This window comes from Pleurodeles waltl, chromosome 12 (genome assembly GCF_031143425.1).
Source record: "Pleurodeles waltl isolate 20211129_DDA chromosome 12, aPleWal1.hap1.20221129, whole genome shotgun sequence".
Classification (NCBI taxonomy): Eukaryota; Metazoa; Chordata; class Amphibia; order Caudata; family Salamandridae; genus Pleurodeles; species Pleurodeles waltl.
In genome coordinates, this window is record NC_090451.1 from 587,801,071 (window position 1) to 587,825,554 (window position 24,484).

A 24,484-nucleotide genomic window follows, 5' to 3' on the forward strand; every position below is an offset into this window, starting at 1 on the left:
GCTGACACATTGCCGATTCGGTGAGTTTGTCTCCCGCTGCAACAGTACAACCTGGGGTGACATGGAGGATGTACTACGCCACCTTCCTGATGAATAAAAAAAGGCAGAACCTGCTTAATAAAGGCAAAAAATTTCAAGTGTGACAATTATACATGCCCTACACAGTGCTGGTACCGTTGCAGGAGGGATTAATTCCTAATCTATCATGCGCAGACATGCTTAGATGCACATTTCAGGGTTTAAAACAAAGGTGTGACAATACCTTCCTTAATGTCCCTTTTGATGGGGAGCACCTTCTTTTGGCCCAGAGGTAGCTGCACAACTGGAAAGATCAAAAAAGAAACAGAGACTGCAAAATCTAAGGTGCCTTGCTGATAACAAACCCTACACAGCACTCCTTTCTCAGGTACCAAGGCAGAGGTGCAGCCAAAACCACCACCCCTGACACCAAGTCCTGCCACAGACGGGAGCAAACATATCAGCAGGGAGGTAAAAGCTATCATGGGAGAAGTGGGGATACTAAGATGATAACTAGAGAGGTCGAGGTAACCCTGGAAAGGGAACCTCCACGTCAGAGTAAGACTCGCCTCGCCCAGATCACTCAACACCAGTCGGGGAAGACTACAGCAGATCCACCATCATTGGCCATAAATAAGTTACAGCCATTTTTCAGAAAGGATATTGTCTAAAACTTACATCAAATCCTCTCAACATACCTCCATGCAAATACATTCTCAGCCCTCAAAATCTGCACTTTATCAAGATGGAGGTAAAAGCACTGCTTTTGAAAGGGGCCCTAGAGCCAGTTCCAAAGCAACACCAGGGCAGGGGGTATATTCTCTTTACTTTCTAATATCCAAAAGGGATGGGACACTGAGGCCGATACTTGATCCTTAATCACTCAACTTCTACAGATTGTCAGAACACTTTTACGTGGTGACACTGCAGGATGTGATTCCACTGTTACAAAAAGGTGACTTTATGGCGGCGCCCAACGTGATGGGTGCTTATTTTCACATCCCTCACCCATCCGGCATGTTGCCGTTAAACGAGATTTGTTGTAAGTGGAACGTCATTATCAGTTCAAAACACCACAAGTATTGATCAAGAGTCTGGCAGTTGTTGCAGCACATTAAAGAAGACGCAACATGGAAGCGCATATGGGGTACATGACAGTCCAGGGCATATGTACTGTTTCACTGCAAACGCTACAAATCGGTGTGTTAGAACTCATGGGGTTTCAGATATCGTTGAAGGCTGTTGGTGGTCCTGCCCAAAACAGACAATACATCTGCCATGTATTACATCCAGAAGCAGTGGGAACACACTCGATCCAATGGTCTCGCTTAGTGCAGGAGATCTGGAATTGGTCCATTCGCCATCTTATTCACCTCCTGGCAGAATATCTCCCTGGAGTGAACCATCTGGTGGCAGATCAATTAAGCAAGATGCAGCAACCATTCAGTGATTGGGTATTTCACCCAAGAGTTCCCCATCACTGTTTCAGCCATTGGACGTCAGACATAGACCTGTTTGTCACTGCCGAAAATGCTAAATGCCAAAACATTTCCTCCAGCGACCTCACTCCCTCATTCCTTACCTTGTCGGGAAGCTCAGACAGATGTCACTCAATATGATTTAGTAGCTCCAACATAGGTATGTCAACCTTTAGGTGCAACACTCCTCGAGTTGTCCATAGTACCTCACAATGGCTTCCTTACACCCAGAACCTTCTCACTCACAGGAAAGGCAAGGATAGACACCCCAATCAAAACAGCGCAACCTGGCAGTTTGGCTCTTGTGGTCATAGAGGTTGGGTATTTGCAGTTCCCTCCAGAGCATATGGACATTATTAGAGATGCAAGAAGACCCACTACTAGGGCTTGTTACACTTCTAAATGAAAAATATTTGGCGATAGTGTCTAGCTAAACACATAGACCCTTGCTTCTACTGTACAACAGCTGGTATGCTGATTATTGCACTTACAAAAATCCCAGTTAGAGTACACTTCCATAAGATTGCATCTCGCTGCCATTGCAGCATTTGGAAAATAGAAAGCACAAGTCCATTTACCACATACCAGTTATTTAAGCTTTTATGGAAGGATTAAAAAGGGTATCCCTCTACAGGCACCACCAGTCATCTCTTGGAATTTAAATATTGTACTCATCAAGCTAATGTCAAGAACCTTCAAACTATTACATTCCTGCCTATTCCAGTTTCTGTCATGGAAAGCTGATTTCCTCATAGCTATCACTTCACTTTGAAGGCTTAGTGAAATACATGCTCTTACTTTAGAAGAACCTTACATTCAAATTTCACAGGATACGGTATGATGTAGAACAAGCCGAAAGTTCCTTGCTAAAGTCATTTCACCCTAACACTTTAATCAAACAATTGATGTGTCTTCTTTCCAAAACCAGAGACAGTTGTGGAAAGAGTACTTCAAACACTCAGTGTCAAGAGAGGGTTACTGTATTACACTGACAGGACTAAACCATTTAGGAAAAACACAACAGTTGTTTGTTGCCTTTTCAAACCCTAGAAAGGGAGATGCAGTTTCCAAAACAGGCATTTCTAGATGGATAGTTAAATGCATACAGATATGTTACATCAAAGCCAACTGAACATTGCCAACAGTTCCCCGATCACACTTTACCAGAAACAAAGGTGCTTCTATGGCTTTTCTAGATAACATTCACTTAGTTGACATTTGCAGGCAGCCCCATGGACAGTCACTCGTTCACTAAATACTTTTGTGTTGATGTTCATGCAGCACAAGAAGCTCTTGTTGGACAAGAAATTTTTTCCAAACATCTGCATCACCTAATGCCTTGAGCCACAGCAAGAGAACTGCTTTACAGTCTTTGCATAGCATGTGTATCTACATCCAACACATGCTGCAAATGGAGTATGCTATTTAACCTGTAAGCATCTGTTCGTAGTGTGTAGTCCTGTAGATTCACATGCACCCCCCTGCCTCCCTAGCAGGCATTTTCTGGTATCCGATCTATGGATAATACATGGTATATATGTATGCTTACAGATCTAATGCTTGGTCTTTTTATATCTTCATAGCTCCATCCTCACATGTCACAATGGTGGGAAAAAATGAACCATCTCGTTGACTGTGCTCACTCACTAGAAGAGGAGGAGTTTCGAAGCCTTGTCTTCAACAAAAGACTTACTTGAGAAAAACAAATTGTAGAGTCCAGACCAAACACTAGAGGGTAGGAGTATGCCTAGCACTGCACACTTACAGAGTGAGTAAAATAGTCCTTATCTATTGGACAGAGGGACAATTGAAATTTAGTGATATTACTTCTGCTCTGAAGTATGGGTGCACATGCGCAATAAACATGAATATTGCTTCATAAAATATCAAATAGTCTGGTAAACCATATTGAAAGGCTGCAAAGCCGTGAATCTCGCCATATTTGTATTGATATTGCAGATCTATCAGGGAAGCATCCAAGAGCTATTCAGAGGAAGTCGGTTATTGAACCAGTGGGTAGGAACATATTTGGATCAACTACTGTAGATGGTGAAAATGTGCAAAATCAGCAGTTACTTACTTGCTGTTAAAGTTTTGAATCCTTGTCTTGGTGAGGATTTTCAGAAATCATTTGAAGCTATAAAATATAACAGCTCTCGTGAATCAATGTTAGAAGTACAGTAAGTAAATTGTTTTCCAACCACTGACTTACTTGGGGAAGGATTATTTATTCCTACATAAATGTAATAGGGATTTGAAAAATTGCGTTCTAATTTGTTTAATGCACAGTTGGAAAAAGAATCTTAAAGCGTACAGTTTTTCTTCAAAGTGCAAAGTCCGTAAGTTCATACATTGCCGAGCCTTCTTTAATGCACTGTAGCTGAAGATGTTGTCTTAGTTGCTAAATTGATATTTTAATTGTGAACTTATATCTTTTTTTATAGGTTACAAAATTGTGAACTCTGACATTCTGTTGAGAATTAAAGATGACGAAGAATCCTATTTCACCAACGGTCACATTCCAGAGAAAAAAAGGTGTCTTCACAGTACCAAGTCAAGTAAGCAGTCAATCATATGAACAGTATGGTAGTTGTACAGATATGAGGGCAGTATCATCATTTCACATTGATTTAGGAGTATAATGTCCCCTCTTTTTATAAGGGAAGAGGATGGATAATTCTTTCATAGTGGTGTGCAATGACAGTTTGGTCATTATTTCATCTGGAACTTCGGTTATTTTACAGTGATGCTTATGCCTTGTGTGGTATTTTATACATAAGGATAGTGTGGCCTATTAGCAATTGTACATGATGAGGACATTGGTCTTTTTAGGTGCGTGCCTACATGATGATATATGCCCAAGCATGCATCTTCAGTCAACCGTACAAGTACGCTCCCACGCCTGTGTATGCCTATAAAATGACATGGTAGCCATTTTTTTTTAAACTAAGACAAAAGTAGCAGTTGTTCAACATTTGCTGCACATCCTAAATTATTTAATAAATGGTTTGCTTATGACACAATAGACAGTGATAGAAATGCTGATGATACATCAGTACTCAATACCCTGCTACGTAGGTGTGTAAATCTAGCTTTTACCACCAGCTTTCCGCTATCAAATATGATTAACAATATATAGTAGAGCACTTCAATAAGTGATGCTTCTATAAACTCAAAAAGTGATAACAAAGTAGTCCACAGGAGTACAGTCCTTTATAGATTTTTAATGTATGTCGCCAGCTAGGTGGTAAATCATTCCTTGAGTACATGCCTAACATCAGTGCATCCAGCAGCGAACACATGTTTTGGCCTATGGTCTTTTTCAATGTTAAAGGGTGAGTATAATGTTACTGAGTTGTAGAAAAAGTGAAGTATATCAGTTTACACACGGTTTTTAAGAGAACTTGGTGATCTTAATTTGTTGTCGATGGGTATGTTTGAAAACTAAGGGTTTTGCTGGCAATTTAACAAACCTACATGTGTGCAGTAGTACCTAATTGCTGTCGGTATATAAAGTCACATTAAAGATTATAGCATAGGACTATAGATTATATGCTGTAAGACTTTATCATTCCAATGTAAAGTTGCAGGATTTCAGCAAATTATATAGCACAGCTATGCTAAATCACATTTGCGTGCAAGCTGCAGTTCCAGGCAAAGCAAAGTTGTCGCTCTGAGAAAGACCAGTAAATTTAAAAAATGAATTGGAGTATTGCAAAAGCATCTTTTTTTAAGGCTTAAGGGCTGGCCGCATTTAGCTGCCTAGTCCTCCAAACAAAATAAAATATTAAGAGAATGGATTATGGGAATGGTATGTGCAAAGTAGAAGCAGCTTTGGTGGTGGGTGAATAGAATACAAATAAAGCTGAGTAGGGTGCTAGAGTAATACAGGACAATGGGAAAACCACACGAGAAAGAGAGCAACACGGAATGCAGGTGAGAATGTGGGAAAGAAACACATGACAAAATGTAGTCCCCAAAGATGAGCAGTCAAAATATACAGATCAAATCAGAAGCATGAGGCTGTACTCCTGGGACGGAACAGACACAAGAAAAGGAAAGTAATCCACTGTCAGCCAAAAGAATAAGAAGCAAGGGAATGAGAGAGACAATAAAACCAACCAAAGTTAACTGAGCGTGAGTACTTAGTAAGACCACAATAGGTGTTTTACAACAAGACAGCTAGCGCTGCCTGGTAGGTGAGACCTAAGAACCTAAACCACATCTCCCAGATATCTCCAAGCGCACCTCGGAGGCACAGCAACCAGGCCAGGAGGTGGTCATGTAGGTGGTATGGCCTCAGCAGAAACAACCAGGACCATGGAGTAAGCATTGCTAAGAAATCCTATCATTGGTATATCTATGACACCCCACATTAAGGACATAAGGTACAATTCTCAGTGGGCCTAGTCTGGTATCTGTATTTTCCATGCCCCATCTTGGTCAGCCTGAACTCATGACTTTGTCCTGATCTGGCACGACCAGGTAGCCACAGTTAGCACTTTTTGCTTTTAAGCACTATTTTTACCTAAACCTTTAAAACTGCATATCTCTGGTTCTACTAATTGGATTTTTGTGTTTTTAGTGTCAGCTAATTTATTAATATTGAATCTATTTTTCTAAATTGGCTTGTGATTTTTTTTTGTGTGGTGTTTTTAGTTTATTGTTGTTTGTGCACTGCATAAATACTTTACACATTGCCTCTAAATTAGGAGTCACTGCTTTTGTGTCAAGCTACCAGAGGGTTAAGCACAGTTTAATTTAGTGATTTTGGTGATTCACCCTGAGGGATATTGTGACTGTTGCTTAAAAGAGGGTTCAGAATCCCCTCAACCAACAACTTAATCTATTACAGCGGCCTAGTTCTTGTGTTCAAACATAATTACAACATGTGGACCTTACCTTTAACGAGTCAGATATATGATAACTTGAGAGTATTTAAGGCGGACTCACAGTGACTCCCACGATCAAGTGAAGGAAGGAGCCAGTATGAGTAAGTGGACAGCGAGGGACACACCTTGGTGTATTAAGTGGATAGTGGTGGGAAGTAATACTTTCTACAGTGTAATTTTTCAACTTTTAACTAGCAGGGTTGACAATCCTTTTAGCTTCCTTACAGAGTATGATTACAGGGGTTCTTTAGCCCTTCCTTAATGGGGCCCAGATGACCTTTAATTAGGGTAAGAGTGTGTGAGCTGGTCTCACAGTATGTTATTTTTTGTAAGGGTTTGATACATGAGTGCAGTGTAACACTTCAACCTCATTGAGTTCTTACCTACATTGAATTAAAGGACACCTGGTCCTGAATCATCAACCAATATTGCCTTTTAGTAACACACATGTCATTAATGTTTTTCAGGTACCCAAAGGGCCTAGGAACATAGTGTGGTGACAAGGGGTAGACCCCCCCAACATATTAGCATATACATTAGGTATATACTCTCAGAGGACCCAAAGTCTGTCCTGACGAATGCCGTGGACTTGGTTGAGCTGCTAGGTAGAAACATGTTGACGGTTTAGTAGGACTGGGGTTTAATTCCTCACACCTCGGGCATACTTACAAGCCCCTAGTGCCACCCGAGCGTCACGTTGTGTGACGTTCCGGTGGTGCTGTGCCCTGTGCCATATTACAAGGCAGCGCTAAGCCACTCTTTGTGGCTTAGTGCCACTTTGTGAATATGGGCTTCTCAGTTTTCTGCAGCAGAGGGGCATGCAATGGGTGTTGCCATTGGCATTCCGTCGCGACACCCATTGCTTTTGACGCTGCCCCAGATTTACAAGGATACGTAAATCTGAGGCTGCGCCAAAAACTAACGCCACATCAGGCATGGCATTAGCATAGCGCAACAAGAAGAAATACTTTTAGTTCTCCTTTTTGCTTTTTCTATGTGTGCTGCATTCTGCAGCACAAGTAGAGAGAGCAAAACGCCATGATTGGTTGTTTCTGTGCAGGAAGGTGTCCCTTCCTGCACATAAACAATCTTTAAATAATTATGATTTGCTACTTCTATGTGTGCTGCATTCTGCTGTGCCACTTTCTTGTAAATATGCTCCCAAGTTCTTAATACAAAGCGGTACCCTAAATAGTAAAAAGCCAGATTGGGTCACCACATTTTCTTAACCTATTATTCACAGATCCTACGCTATCAGTAAGTGCCTCCCTCATTCCAAGGCACAGGCCTGCACGCCATGAAACCGGGTTTTTGGAAAGCGTGGGGATGAAGCATGACACCTGGTAATGTCTGAGGGCATCCCGTCACACTTTTGTGTGTCTAGGAGGCTGGAAAGTATGAAATTTAGCAAAATGTGGTAAATTGACAATAAAATCACTTGCTTCGATTTTTTTTGTGTGGAACTTGGAAAGATGTTCACCTCTGGAATTCGGTGACCACCTGGCAAGAAGACAAATTCAGGGCCGGACTGTGAAAATTCAGGACAACGAGTTAAAATTCAGGGCAAAAATTCAGGAAGAAAGGTCATTTTTACTGGCACTATTTATTCACTGTGCTTTGTATGTGGTTGCCTCTATACATGCTACAATCAGGTGGCGTATTATGTCCTTGTTCGATAGTAAAGAGCACCATGCCAAGAGCATCACCCCTACCCAAATCTACCTAATATTTTTGGAAACAAAACGAGAGCAAAATTTTGATTGTTTCTAAATATTTTAAAACCCATGGCAGACAGTTTTGAACACATTAAGGTACATGAGTTTTTGCCTTCTGCTAGTTTAGACAAGTTGAACAAAACTGTCTGGCTCACTTCACCTTCCACTATACGTCAAACCTAAAAAATATTAATGAGGTAAAGCAGACAGTGTGGGTGACAGTCTCACACCTAATATCAGGATGTCTGTGGTTTCACAGCATCAAGGAGGCCTGACTGCTGCTTTAGAGTGTGCATCAGGGACTCTATATTTATCTCCTAACGGGGAATCTGTCCCACCAGACAAAGAAAATTAAAGACCAGGATGAACTCGAGATCAGATGGGAGACAGTCACTGATTCAAAAGTTTGTTGCTAAGAACTGGACAAATAAAGGAAAAGAAAAAACAGGTGAGACATTATGTGAGACATTAGGTGAGATTCTGTATAAATAGAGCTAGAATGGAATGTTAACGTTTTATTTTTCTAGAAGTGTACAGCAGTGTTGTACTTGTACTGCTGTACTCCAAGATTCAATAGAGTTGGAGTTTCACTTGTACTCATGTTGTAGAATAATACACTACAGTGGCTCCATCAATTTACTCCTATACCGGCTTTCAAGTAACCTTTACATTTTCATATTAACGAATTGGGGACACATTTACATTTCTTTCTGGCAACGATCTACCTTTCAAGAAAGCTTAATTCTTCTTTAGGACTTCCCCTTCCTCCGGATCACAGCACAGGAGCACTGTCCCATTTTCTTCAGCTGAGCCATCTCAATTGTCGGAGTTAAACTTTGCTTTTTAACCAAAAGGCTAAAATTGCAGACAAATGCCGTCCGTTGCAGTATCAATCACGGACAATGGACATAAGGGTTAATTTACAGACAGTCCATGTATATTACGGACGGATAGTCACCCTACTCTGGATTTAGACGTAGAGTAAAGCCCCAGAAGAGAAGCTGCCCAGGAAGTATGAAAGATGTACAAAATCAGCAAAGGTAGAGACAGCACATTCATAAATGCAGGAACTTTATCACTGACACATATTGGTGGGTGTGGCCTTCTTGTAGAGTCACAACTGTCTTCTGGAAGTCTTTTCCACCTTTAAACCATTTCTCTTAAAGCACTGAGATAATGAGGTCCCAAATATATGTGATCTCCAATAAACCTTTGAAGCACCTTACATCTTAGGCCTAGCTGTTGTGTTGAGATGGGCCTCCCAAAGATCTTGTTCCAATGAATATGTGCTAGAGCCGGCCATGAGACCACTAGGATATTAGTATGGAGAGCGAGCCTGACCAAAACTAGTGCTCGTTTCTTCCAGGATTTGCAAAGCACCTGCTTGTTTTTGTCTCTTTGTGTCCATCTAGTAGTTCTTTGGTTTTCTCTGCAGAGGCTAATAAGGTGACAGATACCCCGGACAGTATGATAGATACCGAGGAAATACACAACAGAGCCCCTAGCTTCTTGACATCCCATTCCCCCTTACCGCATCAGGAAATTAAAGAAACTGGATGCTCTAGGCAGAAATTATTTTGCCTCAGGCAGGTCAGTAATCCGTCTTTCCGTTGGTTTTTGCCTCTTGCTGTGCTATAATTATGTTCCTAGGGAGCTGGCCAGAGGAGCACCTGTGTCTTCTAGAAAATATGCATCAGTCTATGCCACAGATGACTTAGGATGGTTTAGGGACGTCAAAACACACACTCTGATAGAATTGTTATGTCCATTGACAGGGCATTGTGCTAGGGCAGCACGCTTGGATGATGTTGACAGAGCAGGGACAGAGGCTGCCTACCCTCTTCAGTAATGGCCTGTTCCCCAGCAGCTTTAAAGCTACCTTACCTCACGTTTCCATGCATTCTATATGTGGGTCAGACTATCAAGAGTTACTGGAGATTTAAAACAATATGTCCCCAACCAGTAGTGCCTTCAAAACATTCTTTCTGACTACTTACTCTGTCTTTCCTGGCCCCCTATCCCTTCCCTGTGCTCCATTTCGTGCCTTTTTTGCAATTCTTCAGTTGACCAAGTTTCTCTAAAAGTTAAATGCACATTCAAATTGGTGAATAAATAAAATAAATGCGTTTTTACTTTGTTACAGGTTCACAGGAAGTGAAGCCTGACATTCTGTTTAGAATTAAGGAGGCTCATAAATTGTATGTAATGGACCCACCAAACTCTGGAGAACGCAAAGCTCGAAAGGTTCCTATAGCAAGTAAGTCTGAAGATTTCCATTAGGGAATTACATTGCAAATTGGGGCTGTTATTCACCAAGGGATAGTTGCTGAACCTCATGAATGTGGACGGGTGGAGAATTCTATGACCCCACTCCCAGGACATAATGTTTGGGGGTCAAAGAGAACCAGTCTTCAAAATCATGTCGTGCTGTTTGTAAGTAGTCCCTACCCTTACAGCACAAGCCCCTTAGCTGTCGGGTTACAGTGTGGTTGTGGGAAAGAGTATTGTTTTCTGCTGCTAAGGCACGATATATATTCCAATACATAAGGTGTTCAAACTTGTATATACGATTAACAAATTAACACAAAACCTTTACTGATAGGGTGAATGGTCTTAGGGAAAATAGTTACTGTGAGTTTAGTTTGCTCTACTGACAGTGTCCGATATAAAGATTTTTACAACATGTAACTATTTGTAGCTGTTTATAATGCTTCTGCATAGTACGCAAATACATGATGAAGAATGGAAGCAAGATTGGTGTTTGAGTTCAAAATAAAATGTACCCAAAAAGTATTTGCATTTTGAAAAAAACGGATCGGTGGTGTGGACAAATTTGTTAAACTACTGTCCTGTTTCTTTGCTTTCAAAAAAATGTTCACCCAAAAATTTGAGCAATATTTAAAAAACAGATGAAGGTTGATAAACTATAGTGCAGTTTTTAAGGACACTTTTCTGTGCCATTTCTCCAAGGAACCATTTAATAAAACACATTTGATGAATGCCAATTTAAAAAAAATAAAAAAAAATAATGAATTAGTAAATATTAGGAGGGCACCACTCTTAAAAGAAGGTCACAGAATTGCACCCACAGGTGCGTGGAGCAGTATTTTAACTTAAAAAATAACCGGACCAAGAACGGTCATCTCAATACTCTATACCGTATTGTTGGATTCTAAGACAACCTCAACTTGGTTGTGTAGGATGAGATGTGAACGTTATCTAGGTAAGCCACTTTCAATTAGAACATTGAATTTTGGGAGCTCCATTGAAGACAATGGAGTACTCCGGGCTTCTAATGGCCTGTAGAAGCCGGGAACTCTAAACATTCCAATGTTGTTGTTCACAGCTATTGCTGTCAACAAAGGCCTCTTGAAGCCCGAGGGGATTTTAACCTCCTCGGGCTCCAAGAGGCCTTTGTTTTAGTAATTAGAACATTCTGACCTCTAGGGGCAGAATGTAGCGCCTATACGTGCAATTAAAGGCTCTCACTCCCTTCTTAAAACTTGTGCAGGCCTTTAATGGCCGGTATAGCCCGCTGCAGCAGGCTATAAGTCTAATATAAGGACTGTGGCACAATACGCAAATAATTTGCTGAAAACTCAAAAACTGTACAGAATAAAGACATTAATTGCAAACTACTTTATTGTAGGCACTACGTACTTCTAAATCTACACTGCTTGTATCCTAATGTTAATTGAATCAGGTGCATCACTGCCGCTGGGTCCATTTTTTTGTGCTCTGCCTTGGTGACTAGTGTGCCACTTAGGTGTCTGCAGTCTCGGAAAACAGGGGCGGCGGAGGACGGATTCCACACTGACAAAATGCCAAGTAAGCCAATGTCTGACAGGTAAATAAGGGGGTGAGAGATGCAGGCATATGCTCCAGGGTCTCAGAAGAACAGAGGCAGCAACCACATGACTCAAGCATCTCTCTCTCACTATATCTCTCTCTTTGTCTTGTTAAAGTCATCACCCTCTTTCTCTGCCTCGGTCCCCCTTTCTCTCTTCCTCTCCCCTATTTATGTCTGGCTCTTTTGCCATGTCTCGCAGATCATCGCTTCTATCTCTCTTTTCCTATCTCACCGCACCCACAACCACACACAAACTCTCTCTCTTTCTACGGTCCACATGGCTCAAAACAACACCTAATGCAGTAAAACAAGTGAGCATCCAGGTACTTAGAAAGAGGATCATTACTTAAAATGAATGAAATAAGATGTTCTGATTATTTCAGAAAGGGTGCGTTATGTTCCAATTATATATGTATTCCGTGAATGAATGAATGAATGAGCGTGCTGTTTACAGGGACGTTTTAGTTAGAAAATAACATTAAAACACCATAGGAATTCACTGAAAAGACAACGTTTACAGGGACATTAAAGTTAGGAAATAGAATTTAAAAAAACATAGAAATTCATTAAAAATATAAAGGTTACTGGGACGTTATAGTTAGGTTCGGAGTTTACACACACAAAACCATCGAAATTCAGCAGTTATAGTTATACTATAACTCGTGCCTCAGGTAACTATAACTCGTGCCCTTGCCATGCATGGCTAATTACCCCACATATTACATCCATCATGCCAACTTCCTTGACATCATTGATAATATCACTGCAACATTTGCAATAAAATTATTGATGAGAAAAGTGTGCATGGTTGGGGCACTATTTATAATTTCTTGAGATAAATATAACTGCTGAATTTCTATGTTGTTTTGTGTGTAAAGTCTGAACCTAACTATAACGTCCCTATAACCTTTGTTTTTTTCAGTGATAATATATATATATATATATATGTTCGATGGCATGTGTAGCTGCAGATACACATGCTGTGCACACCCCGCCATCTGGTGTTGGGCTCGGAGTGTTACAAGTTGTTTTTTTTCGAAGAAGTCTTTTCGAGTCACGAGACCGAGGGACTCCTCCCATTTCGACTCCATTGCGCATGGGCGTCGACTCCATCTTAGATTGTTTTTTTTCCGCCATCGGGTTCGGACGTGTTCCTTTTCGCTCCGAGTTTCGGGTCGGAAAGTTAGTTAGAATCTCGGAAAAATCGTCGGTATTGTTTGCGTTCGGTATCGGGTTAGTTACAACAAATCGACACCGAATTAAGAAGAGCTCCGGTGGCCCTTCGGGTTTTTTTTCGATCCCCGTCGGGGCCTGGTCGGCCCGGCCACGTGTCTCTTCAAGGCTAATGGAACGGACCCCATTCCGCTTCTGTCCAAAATGCCATAACAAGTATCCATATACAGATCAACACCTGGTCTGATCCCGAAGAAACGCCGAAAACCGTGAGTAAGACGTCGAAGCAAAGAACTCACGAGAAGACCGCTAAAGCCCAGGGGACGCCACCGCCAACAGGCCATGGCTTAACCCGAAAAATAGGTGACCGTCCATCGGCACCGAAAAAGGGCGAGCTGGTGTCGAAGTCATCCGACCCCGGTCGAGATACCGGCACACAGCAATCTCAGGCCCGAGATAGTGGCTCCGAGAAGATTCGGCATCGAGACAGCGGCACCGAAATGAGTCGGCACCGAGAGGGCACGACGCCGAAAGTAAAGAAGGTTTCATCCGAGCCGAAAAAAGCAGCCGAAAATGTTTCGGTACCGAAACATCCGGCCTCAGAACCGAAAATAAGTTCCTATTCAGAGGAACAAGGACTGTCCTCAAAAATGAAGACACACAGATTTGAACAAGAATTAGAGACAATAGAGCCAGATCACACACAAAGGCGGCTCTTTATTAAAAAAGATACTGGGAAGATAAGCACTCTTCCTCCAATCAAAATAAAACGTAAACTTGCCTTCCAAGACAAGGACAAACAGCCACACGCAAAGGTGGCTAGACAAGTAACACCACCACCATCCCCACATCACTCTCCGCAACCATCACCTGTAGCCACTCCACCAATGATGCAATCCCCAACTCATACGGGAATGAGTCAAGATGACCCTGACGCATGGGACCTTTATGACGCACCAGTGTCAGATAATAGCCCTGAATGCTATCCAGCAAGACCATCGCCACCAGAGGATAATACAGGCTACGCTCAAGTGGTATCGAGAGCTGCGGCATTTCACAATGTCAGCCTTCATTCAGAACCCATTGAAGACGACTTTCTTTTTAATACACTGTCGTCTACACACAGTCAATATCAGAGTCTTCCGATGTTACCCGGAATGCTCAAACACTCCAAACAAGTGTTTGAGGAGCCTGTCAAAGGGAGAGCCATTACTCCAAGAGTAGATAAAAGATATAAACCGCCACCAACAGACCCAGTATACATCACACAACAGCTAACATCAGACTCTGTTGTAGTGGGAGCAGCGCGCAAAACAGCCAACTCACATACTTCAGGAGATGCACCACCTCCAGATAAAGAAAGTAGAAAATTCGATGCTGCAGGCAAAAGGGTGACGGCACAGGCAGCAAACCAGTGGCGCATTGCTAATTCGCAAGCTTTGTTAGCCAGATATGATAGGGCCCATTGGGATGAGATGCAACACTTTATTGAACATTTACCAAAAGAGTTCCAAAAAAGAGCGCAGCAAGTGGTAGAAGAGGGACAGAGTATCTCTAATAATCAGATACGGTCAGCAATGGATGCTGCAGACACAGCTGCTAGAACTGTCAACACAGCAGTAACAATAAGGAGACATGCATGGCTGCGTACATCAGGATTTAAACCAGAGATACAGCAAGCTGTGCTGAATATGCCATTCAACGGACAGCAGTTGTTTGGGCCGGAGGTGGACACTGCGATAGAAAAACTTAAGAAAGACATTGAGACGGCCAAAGCCATGGGCGCACTCTACTCCCCGCAGAGCAGAGGCACATTTCGAAAGACACAATTTCGAGGGGGGTTTCGAGGGCAGACCACAGAAGCCACAACCTCACAAACAAAGCCCACTTACCAGAGCCAGTATCGGCGGGGAGGTTTTCGGGGACAATATAGAGGAGGACAATTAAAAAAAAATAGAGGAAAGTTCCAAAGTCCCAAAACTCCTCCAAACAAACAGTGACTTTAAGGTCACAAATCCCCAACACATAACACCTGTGGGGGGGAGACTAACCAAGTTTTACGCACATTGGGAGGAAATAACAACAGACTCTTGGGTCTTAGCAATTATCCAGCATGGTTATTGCATAGATTTTCTCAAATTCCCTCCAAACGTCCCACCGAAAACACACAGTATGTCAAAACAACATATAGATCTTCTAGGACTAGAAGTTCAGGCATTGCTACAGAAAGAAGCAATAGAATTAGTACCAAGACAACAATTAAACACAGGAGTTTACTCACTGTACTTTCTAATACCCAAAAAAGACAAGAGTCTCAGACCTATACTAGATCTCAGAACATTAAATACCTACATCAAATCAGACCACTTTCACATGGTTACTTTACAAGACGTAATCCCACTGCTCAAACAACAAGACTACATGACAACACTAGACTTAAAGGATGCATATTTCCATATACCAATACATCCTTCACACAGAAAGTACCTAAGGTACTCCAAGGGATACATTACCAATTCAAAGTGTTGCCATTCGGAATAAAAACTGCGCCAAGAGTTTTTACAAAATGCCTGGCAGTAGTAGCTGCACATATCAGAAGGCAGCAAATACATGTGTTCCCGTACCTGGACGATTGGTTAATCAAAACCAACACGCTAAGACGGTGTTCACAACACACAAAATATGTCATAGAAATCCTACACAAACTAGGTTTCTCAATCAACTACGCAAAGTCACACCTTCTGCCGTGTCAAACACAGCAATACTTAGGAGCAACAATCAACACAGCAAAAGGGATTGCCACTCCAAGTCCACAAAGAGTTCAAACATTTCACAAAGTAATACAGGCCATGTATCCAAAACAAAGGATACAAGTCAAAATAGTAATGAAACTACTAGGCATGATGTCTTCATGCATAGCCATTGTCCCGAATGCAAGGTTGCACATGCGACCCTTACAACAGTGCCTAGCATCACAATGGTCACAAGCACAGGGTCAGCTTCTAGATCTGGTGTTGATAGACCGCCAAACATACATCTCGCTTCAATGGTGGAACAGTATATATTTAAACCAAGGGCGGCCTTTCCAAGACCCAGTGCCACAATACGTGATAACGACAGATGCTTCCATGCCAGGGTGGGGAGCACACCTCAATCAACACAGCATCCAAGGACAATGGGACATACAGCAAAGACAGTTTCACATAAATCACTTAGAACTGTTAGCGGTATTTCTAGCGCTGAAAGCATTTCAACCCATAATAACCCACAAATACATTCTTGTCAAAACAGACAACATGACAACAATGTATTACCTAAACAAACAGGGAGGGACACACTCGACACAGTTGTGTCTCCTGACACAGAAAATATGGCATTGGGCGATTCACAACCACATTCGCCTAATAGCACAATTTATTCCAGGAATTCAGAATCAGTTAGCAGACAATCTCTCTCGGGATCACCAACAGATCCACGAATGGGAGATTCACCCCCAAATACTGAACACTTACTTCCAAATTTGGGGAACACCACAAATAGATCTATTTGCAACAAAGGAAAACTCAAAATGCCAAAACTTTGCATCCAGGTACCCACAATATCAGTCTCAGGGCAATGCACTATGGATGAACTAGTCAGAGATATTTGCATACGCTTTTCCCCCTCTCCCACTCCTTCCATATCTAGTAAACAAGTTGAGTCAAAACAAACTCAAACTCATACTAATAGCACCAACATGGGCAAGACAACCTTGGTACACAACACTACTAGACCTTTCAGTAGTACCTCATGTCAAACTACCAAACAGACCAGATCTGTTAACACAACACAAACAACAGATCAGACATCCAAATCCAGCATCGCTGAATCTAGCAATTTGGCTCCTGAAATCCTAGAATTCGGACACTTAGACCTCACACAAGAATGTATAGAGGTCATAAGACAAGCTAGGAAGCCTACCACTAGACACTGCTATGCAAATAAGTGGAAAAGATTTGTTTATTACTGCCATAATAATCAAATTCAACCCTTACACGCATCTGCAAAAGATATAGTAGGATACTTACTACATTTGCAAAAGTCAAAACTAGCTTTCTCTTCCATCAAGATACATCTTACTGCAATTTCAGCTTACCTGCAAATTACCCACTCAACTTCATTATTCAGGATACCAGTCATAAAAGCATTTATGGAAGGACTAAAGAGAATTATACCACCAAGAACACCACCAGTTCCTTCATGGAACCTCAACATTGTCTTAACACGACTCATGGGTCCGCCTTTCGAGCCCATGCACTCTTGTGAAATGCAATACTTAACGTGGAAAGTTGCATTTTTGATTGCCATCACATCTCTAAGAAGGGTGAGTGAAATTCAAGCATTTACCATACAAGAACCATTTATTCAAATACACAAGAATAAAGTAGTTCTACGGAAAATCTAAAATTTTTACCAAAAGTTATCTCACCGTTCCACTTGAATCAAACGGTAGAATTACCAGTGTTCTTCCCACAGCCAGATTCTGTAGCTGAAAGAGCACTACATACATTAGACATCAAAAGAGCGCTAATGTACTACATTGACAGAACAAAACTAATTTGAAAAACAAAACAACTATTTATTGCCTTTCAAAAGCCTCATACAGGAAATCCAATTTCAAAACAAGGCATTGCTAGATGGATAGTTAAGTGTATTCAAACCTGCTATCTTAAAGCAAAGAGAGAGCTGCCTATTACACCAAAGGCACACTCAACCAGAAAGAAAGGTGCTACCATGGCCTTTCTAGGAAATATTCCAATGAACGAAATATGTAAGGCAGCAACATGGTCTACGCCTCATACATTTACCAAACACTACTGTGTAGATGTGTTAACTTCACAACAAGCCATAGTAGGTCAAGCTGTACTACGAACATTGTTTCAAACAACTTCAACTCCTACAGGCTGAACCACCGCTTTTGGGGAGATAACTGCTTACTAGTCTATACACAGCATGTGTATCTGCAGCTACACATGCCATCGAATGGAAAATGTCACTTACCCAGTGTACATCTGTTCGTGGCATTCGTCGCTGCAGATTCACATGCGCCTACCCGCCTCCCCGGGAGCCTGTAGCCGTTTTAGAAGTTGATCTTGAACATTTGTAAATTTGTAAATATATTACTTTAAACTTCATTATGTACATACATATTCACTCCATTGCATGGGCACTATTACTAACATACACAACTCCTACCTCACCCTTTGCGGGGAAAACAATCTAAGATGGAGTTGATGCCCATGCGCAATGGAGTCGAAATGGGAGGAGTCCCTCGGTTTCGTGACTCGAAAAGACTTCTTCAAAGAAAAACAACTTGTAACACTCCGAGCCCAACACCAGATGGCGGGATGTGCACAGCATGTGAATCTGCAGCGACTAATGCCACAAACAGATGTACACTGGGTAAGTGACATTTTCCATATACATACACATGCTAAAAAGAAGCAGAGAACTGTGAGTAGTTCCCTAGTTTAGTTGCAGAGCACCTCCTGCGTAGAGCACCCTACAACACCAGCGACACTCTGAATCTGCTCACTTCAAATGTCTGTTTTTCTACCAAAGTTTTTAAGCATAGGATTTCTACAGTGCCATACACACCAAGTTAGAAAGGTGCAAAGTTTTTTGCAAGACTGAGGACCATTTCACTTTGCTGCACCACTAAGTTACAGCTCTCATGGCCAAGGGAGCTATAGAGACGGTGTCGCAACCCGAAGTAGGTTTTGGTTGCTATTCCCACTACTTTCTGATGCCCACGAAGGGCAGAGGCTTTCACCCTATCCTAGGCCTGCGCCTCTAAATTTCTTCCTCAAAAAAGAAATCTAATCTAAATCTAATGCTCACTCAAGTCCTGTCTGCCCTGGACCCAGGAGAATGGATGGTAGCATTGGAATTGCAGAATGCCTACTTTCAAATTCCCGTCCTGGATGCTCACAGGCGTTCCTTGCGGTTCATGGTAAACCCAGTGGCGGCTCCTCCGTTTGGGTGGAGGAGCCTCCCCCCCGCCAGCAGCGGCAGCTGCAAAACCTGTTAAACAAAACGATAATAAACCATGCTTATTATTGTTTTCTTTAAAAGGGGCGGTGCCACGGGGTGACATGCGCTTGGTGGGAGTGCTCAGCACTCCCCTGCACAGTGCATGTGTGTTTGGCCGGCCGTCTCAGTTGCCGGGCTGGAGAGAGCCTGCACAGGGTCCCAGTCTGCCTGGGAACGCCCTGGCTGGACAGTCCAAGCCAATCCTGGCACAGGGCAGGCTGGGAGCCCGTGCCTGCAAAGGCAGAGGGGCGTCGAGGGACAGAGGCGCGGCGGAGGAGGTGCTTTTTAAAATGTATTTATTAAATTTAATGTTTATTCCCGCACGCCCCCCTCCCCTCCCCACCTTTTCCGCGGCCCTCGAGCCGCTACTGGGTAGACCACGAGCACTTTCAGTTGACCATGCTCCCTTTTGGCCTTACCAGCGCCCCTCGAGTGTTCACCAAGGTGATGGAGGTGCTCATAGCTCGTCTGAGGAGATCAGATCTTTCCCCTATCTCAACGACTGGCTGTTGAAGGCGGGCTTTCCCCAGGCTGTCGACTCCCACCTCCAAACTTCAGCTGACCTCCTGCAGTCACTGGGGTTCACTATCAACGTGTGGAAGTCACACCTGACTCCCTCTCAGACTATCCCAGGACGGGCACTTACATCGCAGGACGTTTTGCATACCCACCTCCAGGGAGGTATTGCTTGAGTATCTGTTCTAAGATAAGGAATCTGCAGCTAGAATTCTCTATTAGATGAGCAAGTTACTTACCTTCAGTAACGCCTGGAAGAGACTCTATTTCGTGCAGATTCCTTACCGACCCACCCACCCTCTCCATTCTGCGAATGGATTTATAGGGACAGGGCTGTTCCCCTTTAAGGGCCCTAGTTTTCCATACCAGAGGTCAGTGTTATTCGTGGCTCAACGCTCCTGGCTTGGAAAGTTGCTATAAGAAACTGACACCAGTGAGCTGGGTTAACGCCTGTGTAGGCACCGTGCTAGTCACTCCCGCATGGAGGATGCCACGTGGAACTGAAAGACACCACCTACTGGAGCCCAGAGGTACTCCTCATGAAAATAATTCCAGATCCAGTCTGATGCCTGGAATAATTCTAAGGTAAGGAATCTGCTGCTTGATAGAGTCTCTACCAGATAAGGCATTACCAAAGATAAGTACTTTGTTTATTAATACTTCTTGAACCTTTGCAAAAAATAACAAATAGCATAAAGCTGCACTGATTCGTATTTTTTTCAACTTTGGAGAATATATAGAAAACAGCTAAGTGAAATATGTAGGCTCTGTGCCCCCTTACGCATGTCTCTTTTCAGCTACTTTTGTGAGTTCTGATTTCCAGGTGTCGCCATCACCTATCTCTCAGTTGCCTTTCTGTGTCCGCCTAATACACATGCACTTGCTTCATTCAGTTATAAGGGATAAGGAGCCATTGAGTGCCTTGTGCTAGGGATCCTGCATGCAAAAACGGACTGTGCAGATACTGATTGCTGGGCCCAGCCATGAACTCAGCTGAGCTGCTGTTAAAATAAGCTTACCTCAGTAGGTTTGTGAAGTATTACTAATCTGCCAGTGTTAGTAACAGTAGCGAAGCAAAAAAGAACACTGTAGTTCTGCTTTTCGAGTGCCCTACTCATGCTTGCTCGCTCCTGGAAATTCATAAAGAAGCCTACTGCATCTTCAAAAATTTCAAACATCTGCAGAAATGAGCAAAAGGTCCATAATCTGCAGGCCACTAGAAAATCTTTTGAGAAAGAAATAGTCTGTGTTTGTGACTGAAAATGTGCCTCAATTCAGTAAATGTCAAAGGATATAGTCGGTGAGATCAGGCCTATTGTCACTGCAAATTTCCATACCAGCCGCCTGTAGGTTATCCACGAATACAAGATGCAACAAAGTACGTCATCCCCTGTAGGCTGGACACCACTGACTGCTTGGGCAGGGCAGTTGCTATCAGCATGATGCTTTGGTGCCATGGGTGGGTGAGCTCCATGGGATTCTCAAATGACGTTCAGGCGTTACTATTGGACAAGGCATTTGATGGCACCCATCTCTTCGGAGACTCAGCTGTGGACTGCTTCAAGGAAAGCAGGGTAACAGCGCGCTCCCTCAGTCTTTTTGCACCCATAAGGCAGTATCCCCAGAATGTTCACCCCTTTTGAGGCTTTGGATGGGCTTGATGTAATGACAATGGCAAGGTCCACCTCCACAGGAACAGACCCCAAGTCCTTTCGAGGCTGGCTCGGGAATCCGGCTGACAACATACAAGCCCTCAGAGGCAATGCACTGCCCGATCCCCCGTTACTTCCACTGAACCACTTAAACATGCCATCTGTGGCACTTAGTCATCCCGTTGGAGTGAGGAAAATGTATTACCCCCTGGGTGACAGAGCATCCCATCTTAACAAATGGTCCAGCAAACACATGCTCCTACATTCCTATCTGAACCATTGCATGTTTGACCTGCATCAGAGCAGTTTTTGAAAAACCTATTGTCCATTTGACAGTAGAAAGCCCAGGCTCTTTTGGACATATGAGCCATGGAGAGGGTTTCAGCATCCGAATAGGGACTGGATGTTACTCCAGTTATTTCCTGGTGCTGAAGAAGGGCAGAGATCTTCATCCTATTTTAGATCTTCACCCCCTCAATTTCTGCCTGAAAAAGGACAAATTCAAGATGCACACATTGGCCAAAGTTCTTTCTGCCATGGATCCTAAAGACTAGATGGTAGAATGTGAACTACAAGTTGCCTATTTTCACGTTCCCATCCTACAGTCCCACAGGTGTTATCAGTTCGAGGTGGACCAGGAGCATTCTCAGTTTTCTGTACTGCCCTTTGACCTTACCATGCCCCTCAGGTGTTCATGAAAGTTGTAGCAGTGGTTGCAGCACATCTTTGTATGTGGAGGATAGTCTTCCCCTACCTCAATGACTAGCATTTGAAGGGAGGCTTGTCACAGTCAGTTGTTGACCACCTCCAGATGGTGGCGGACGTACTAACATCTGTAGGGTTCCTGATCAGTGCACCAAATTCACAACGGACTTCTTCACAGAAGCTCCTGTTTCTCATAGCCATCCTGGATACCTCCGGTTCAGCGAGTCCAGGCCATTCGGGTTATGATCCCTATGTTTCAACATTAGTCCTGAGTCAGAGTAAGGATGACTTTTGCCTCCTGCTTGACAACTGTCCCGAAGACCCATGCAACTTCTGTAGCTGATTATGCGGTCTAAGTGTGATCAGCACCAAGAGAACCGACCAGATTAATTCCAGGTTTCTGAGGAGACTGCAGACGGCATGCAATGGTGGTTGCTTGGCCACAGTTGAACCAGCAGAGACCCCTCTCCCCATCCCACCCAGAGCTGACGGTGGTGAGACACTTCATGGTTGGGAAGTTCCTCTGAAAAACATAGAAATCAGTGGACTGTGTTTTGCGGCAGAAACCAGCTTCCACATCAATCTATAGGAGTTGAGAACCATTTGCATGATGTTGAAGGCCTCCCTGACGTTCAACAAAGGGAGGCTAGTCCAGGTCATCACGGACCGCACAACCACCATGTCAAACTGCAATTAGCAAGGCAGAGTGGGGCCCTGTATCCTCTGCCAGGGGACTCTGGAACCGGCAGAGTTGCCAGGGCATGTCCTTGATTGTGAACCACCTGGCAGGATCTTTGAAAGCCAGGGCAGACTACCTCAGCCAGCGATGCCTAGTGGATCCTGAATGGCAGCTACATACGGAGATCGCGTAGGGTGTCTTAAGCAGTAGTAGAACCTACTTAATGTTTTTACCACTGCCAAGAACACTCAATGTCTTCACTTTTGTGCACTGGAGTTCCAAAAAAGCCACTCTCTCTGAAACCCAATTGGCCGAGAGTGGAGCTTGGTACTTCTATGCGCCCTCCAACCTCTGCCTCTCCTTCTCAGAGTTCTAAAGATCAGGAATAACCAGGTCCAAGTCCTTCTAGTGGCTGTGGATTGGACCAAGGGAATGTGGTACCAGGAACATCTGGGCATGAGCATCCCTCCTGTGATTAGGTTGCCACTCTTGCAGCATCAGGGCAGGGTCCTGTACCTGGGTCTGTGCAAGTTCCACCTCCCCGAGCAGAGATTGAGTGGCAACAGTTGGCTGCTTTCAGTCTCTCTCCCGAATTAGTGTATGTCATTCTAGCGTCCAGGTGTCCATCCACAAAAACTGTTCACGCCAGGTGCTGGGATAGGTTGGTGGTCTGGTGTAATCATCGCCATACAAACCCATTACAGACAAATTTGTTGGATGTTTTCCTTTTTGTGTTCTTTAGCCCTGCCAACATTTGCAGTGGGCATTGTTAAAGGCTATTTGTTGCCCTCCGACCAGCCACATTTGTTTAAGTCACCTGTTGTGATGCATCTCCTTAAAGGTCTGGTCCATATGTTTCCACCTAAACTTTTTGTAATGCCATGGTGGGACCTTAATTTGATTTACACTTTCCTTATATTTACCCCATTTGATCCTGTGCACAGCCATCCTTTGCATTTTTTGACACTAAGATATTCTTTCTCATAGCATTAACCTCTGCTCATCGCATGAGCGAGCTACTATATCTGTCCATTCATCCCGCATACAACACATTTTCTTGGCAAACCGCTCTTGTGGACTAGGCAGGCATTTTTGCCAAAGATTGACATCTTTTCATGTTGGGCAATCTATGATTCTTCCGCCATATATTACTGTACCTCACCCCTCAAAAAAGGAGGAGCAGCTTCATTGCTTGGACCCCAAAAGATCTTTTATATAGATTGTACCAATGACCATCACATAGATGATTAAGGGGACGAAGAAGGGTAAGGTAGGGCAGAAAAGGACAATATGAAGTTGGATAGCCAATTGTATAAAAATCTGCTTCTCACTGGCCGAGAAGCAGCCTCGGGATGGCCTGAGCACTCATTTGACCAGAGCCAAGGCAGCTACCTCTATGTTGGCATGCAGAGGGCCTATTCTGGAAGTCTGTCAGGCTTCCATATGGTTGTCAATCCACATGTTTGCAAAGCACCACTGCCTTGATAGCTAGATCTACCAAAAAGGGCATTTTGCCCATTCAGTCCTGCAGGATTTTTGGTTTGAGCAACTCCACAAACCCTCCATCTTGGGAGGTATTGCTTTGGTATTTATTCCCAAGGTGTGAGGAACCTGTGATTAGAATTTCCATGAGAAGAACAAGTTACTTCAACAATGGTCTTTCCGGGGAATATTCTAACCACAGACTTCTCACTGCCCTCCCAACTTCCTGTTCTGTGGAATGGACTCTTTTCT

The 24,484-nt window shown here is 43.2% G+C and overlaps 1 protein-coding gene across 5 annotated transcripts in view; it reads left to right on the forward strand.

Annotated features, from left to right (window-relative positions):
- LOC138268266 (uncharacterized) overlaps positions 1-24,484 on the forward strand; it is a 237,814-nt gene that overhangs the window by 94,733 nt on the left and 118,597 nt on the right. For all 5 annotated transcript variants that reach the window (XM_069217751.1, XM_069217749.1, XM_069217752.1 and 2 more), the window contains 2 exons: positions 3,941-4,054; positions 10,247-10,360. In XM_069217751.1, coding sequence (XP_069073852.1) covers positions 3,941-4,054; positions 10,247-10,360 — 228 coding nt within the window. The remainder of the gene's footprint in view (positions 1-3,940; positions 4,055-10,246; positions 10,361-24,484) is intronic.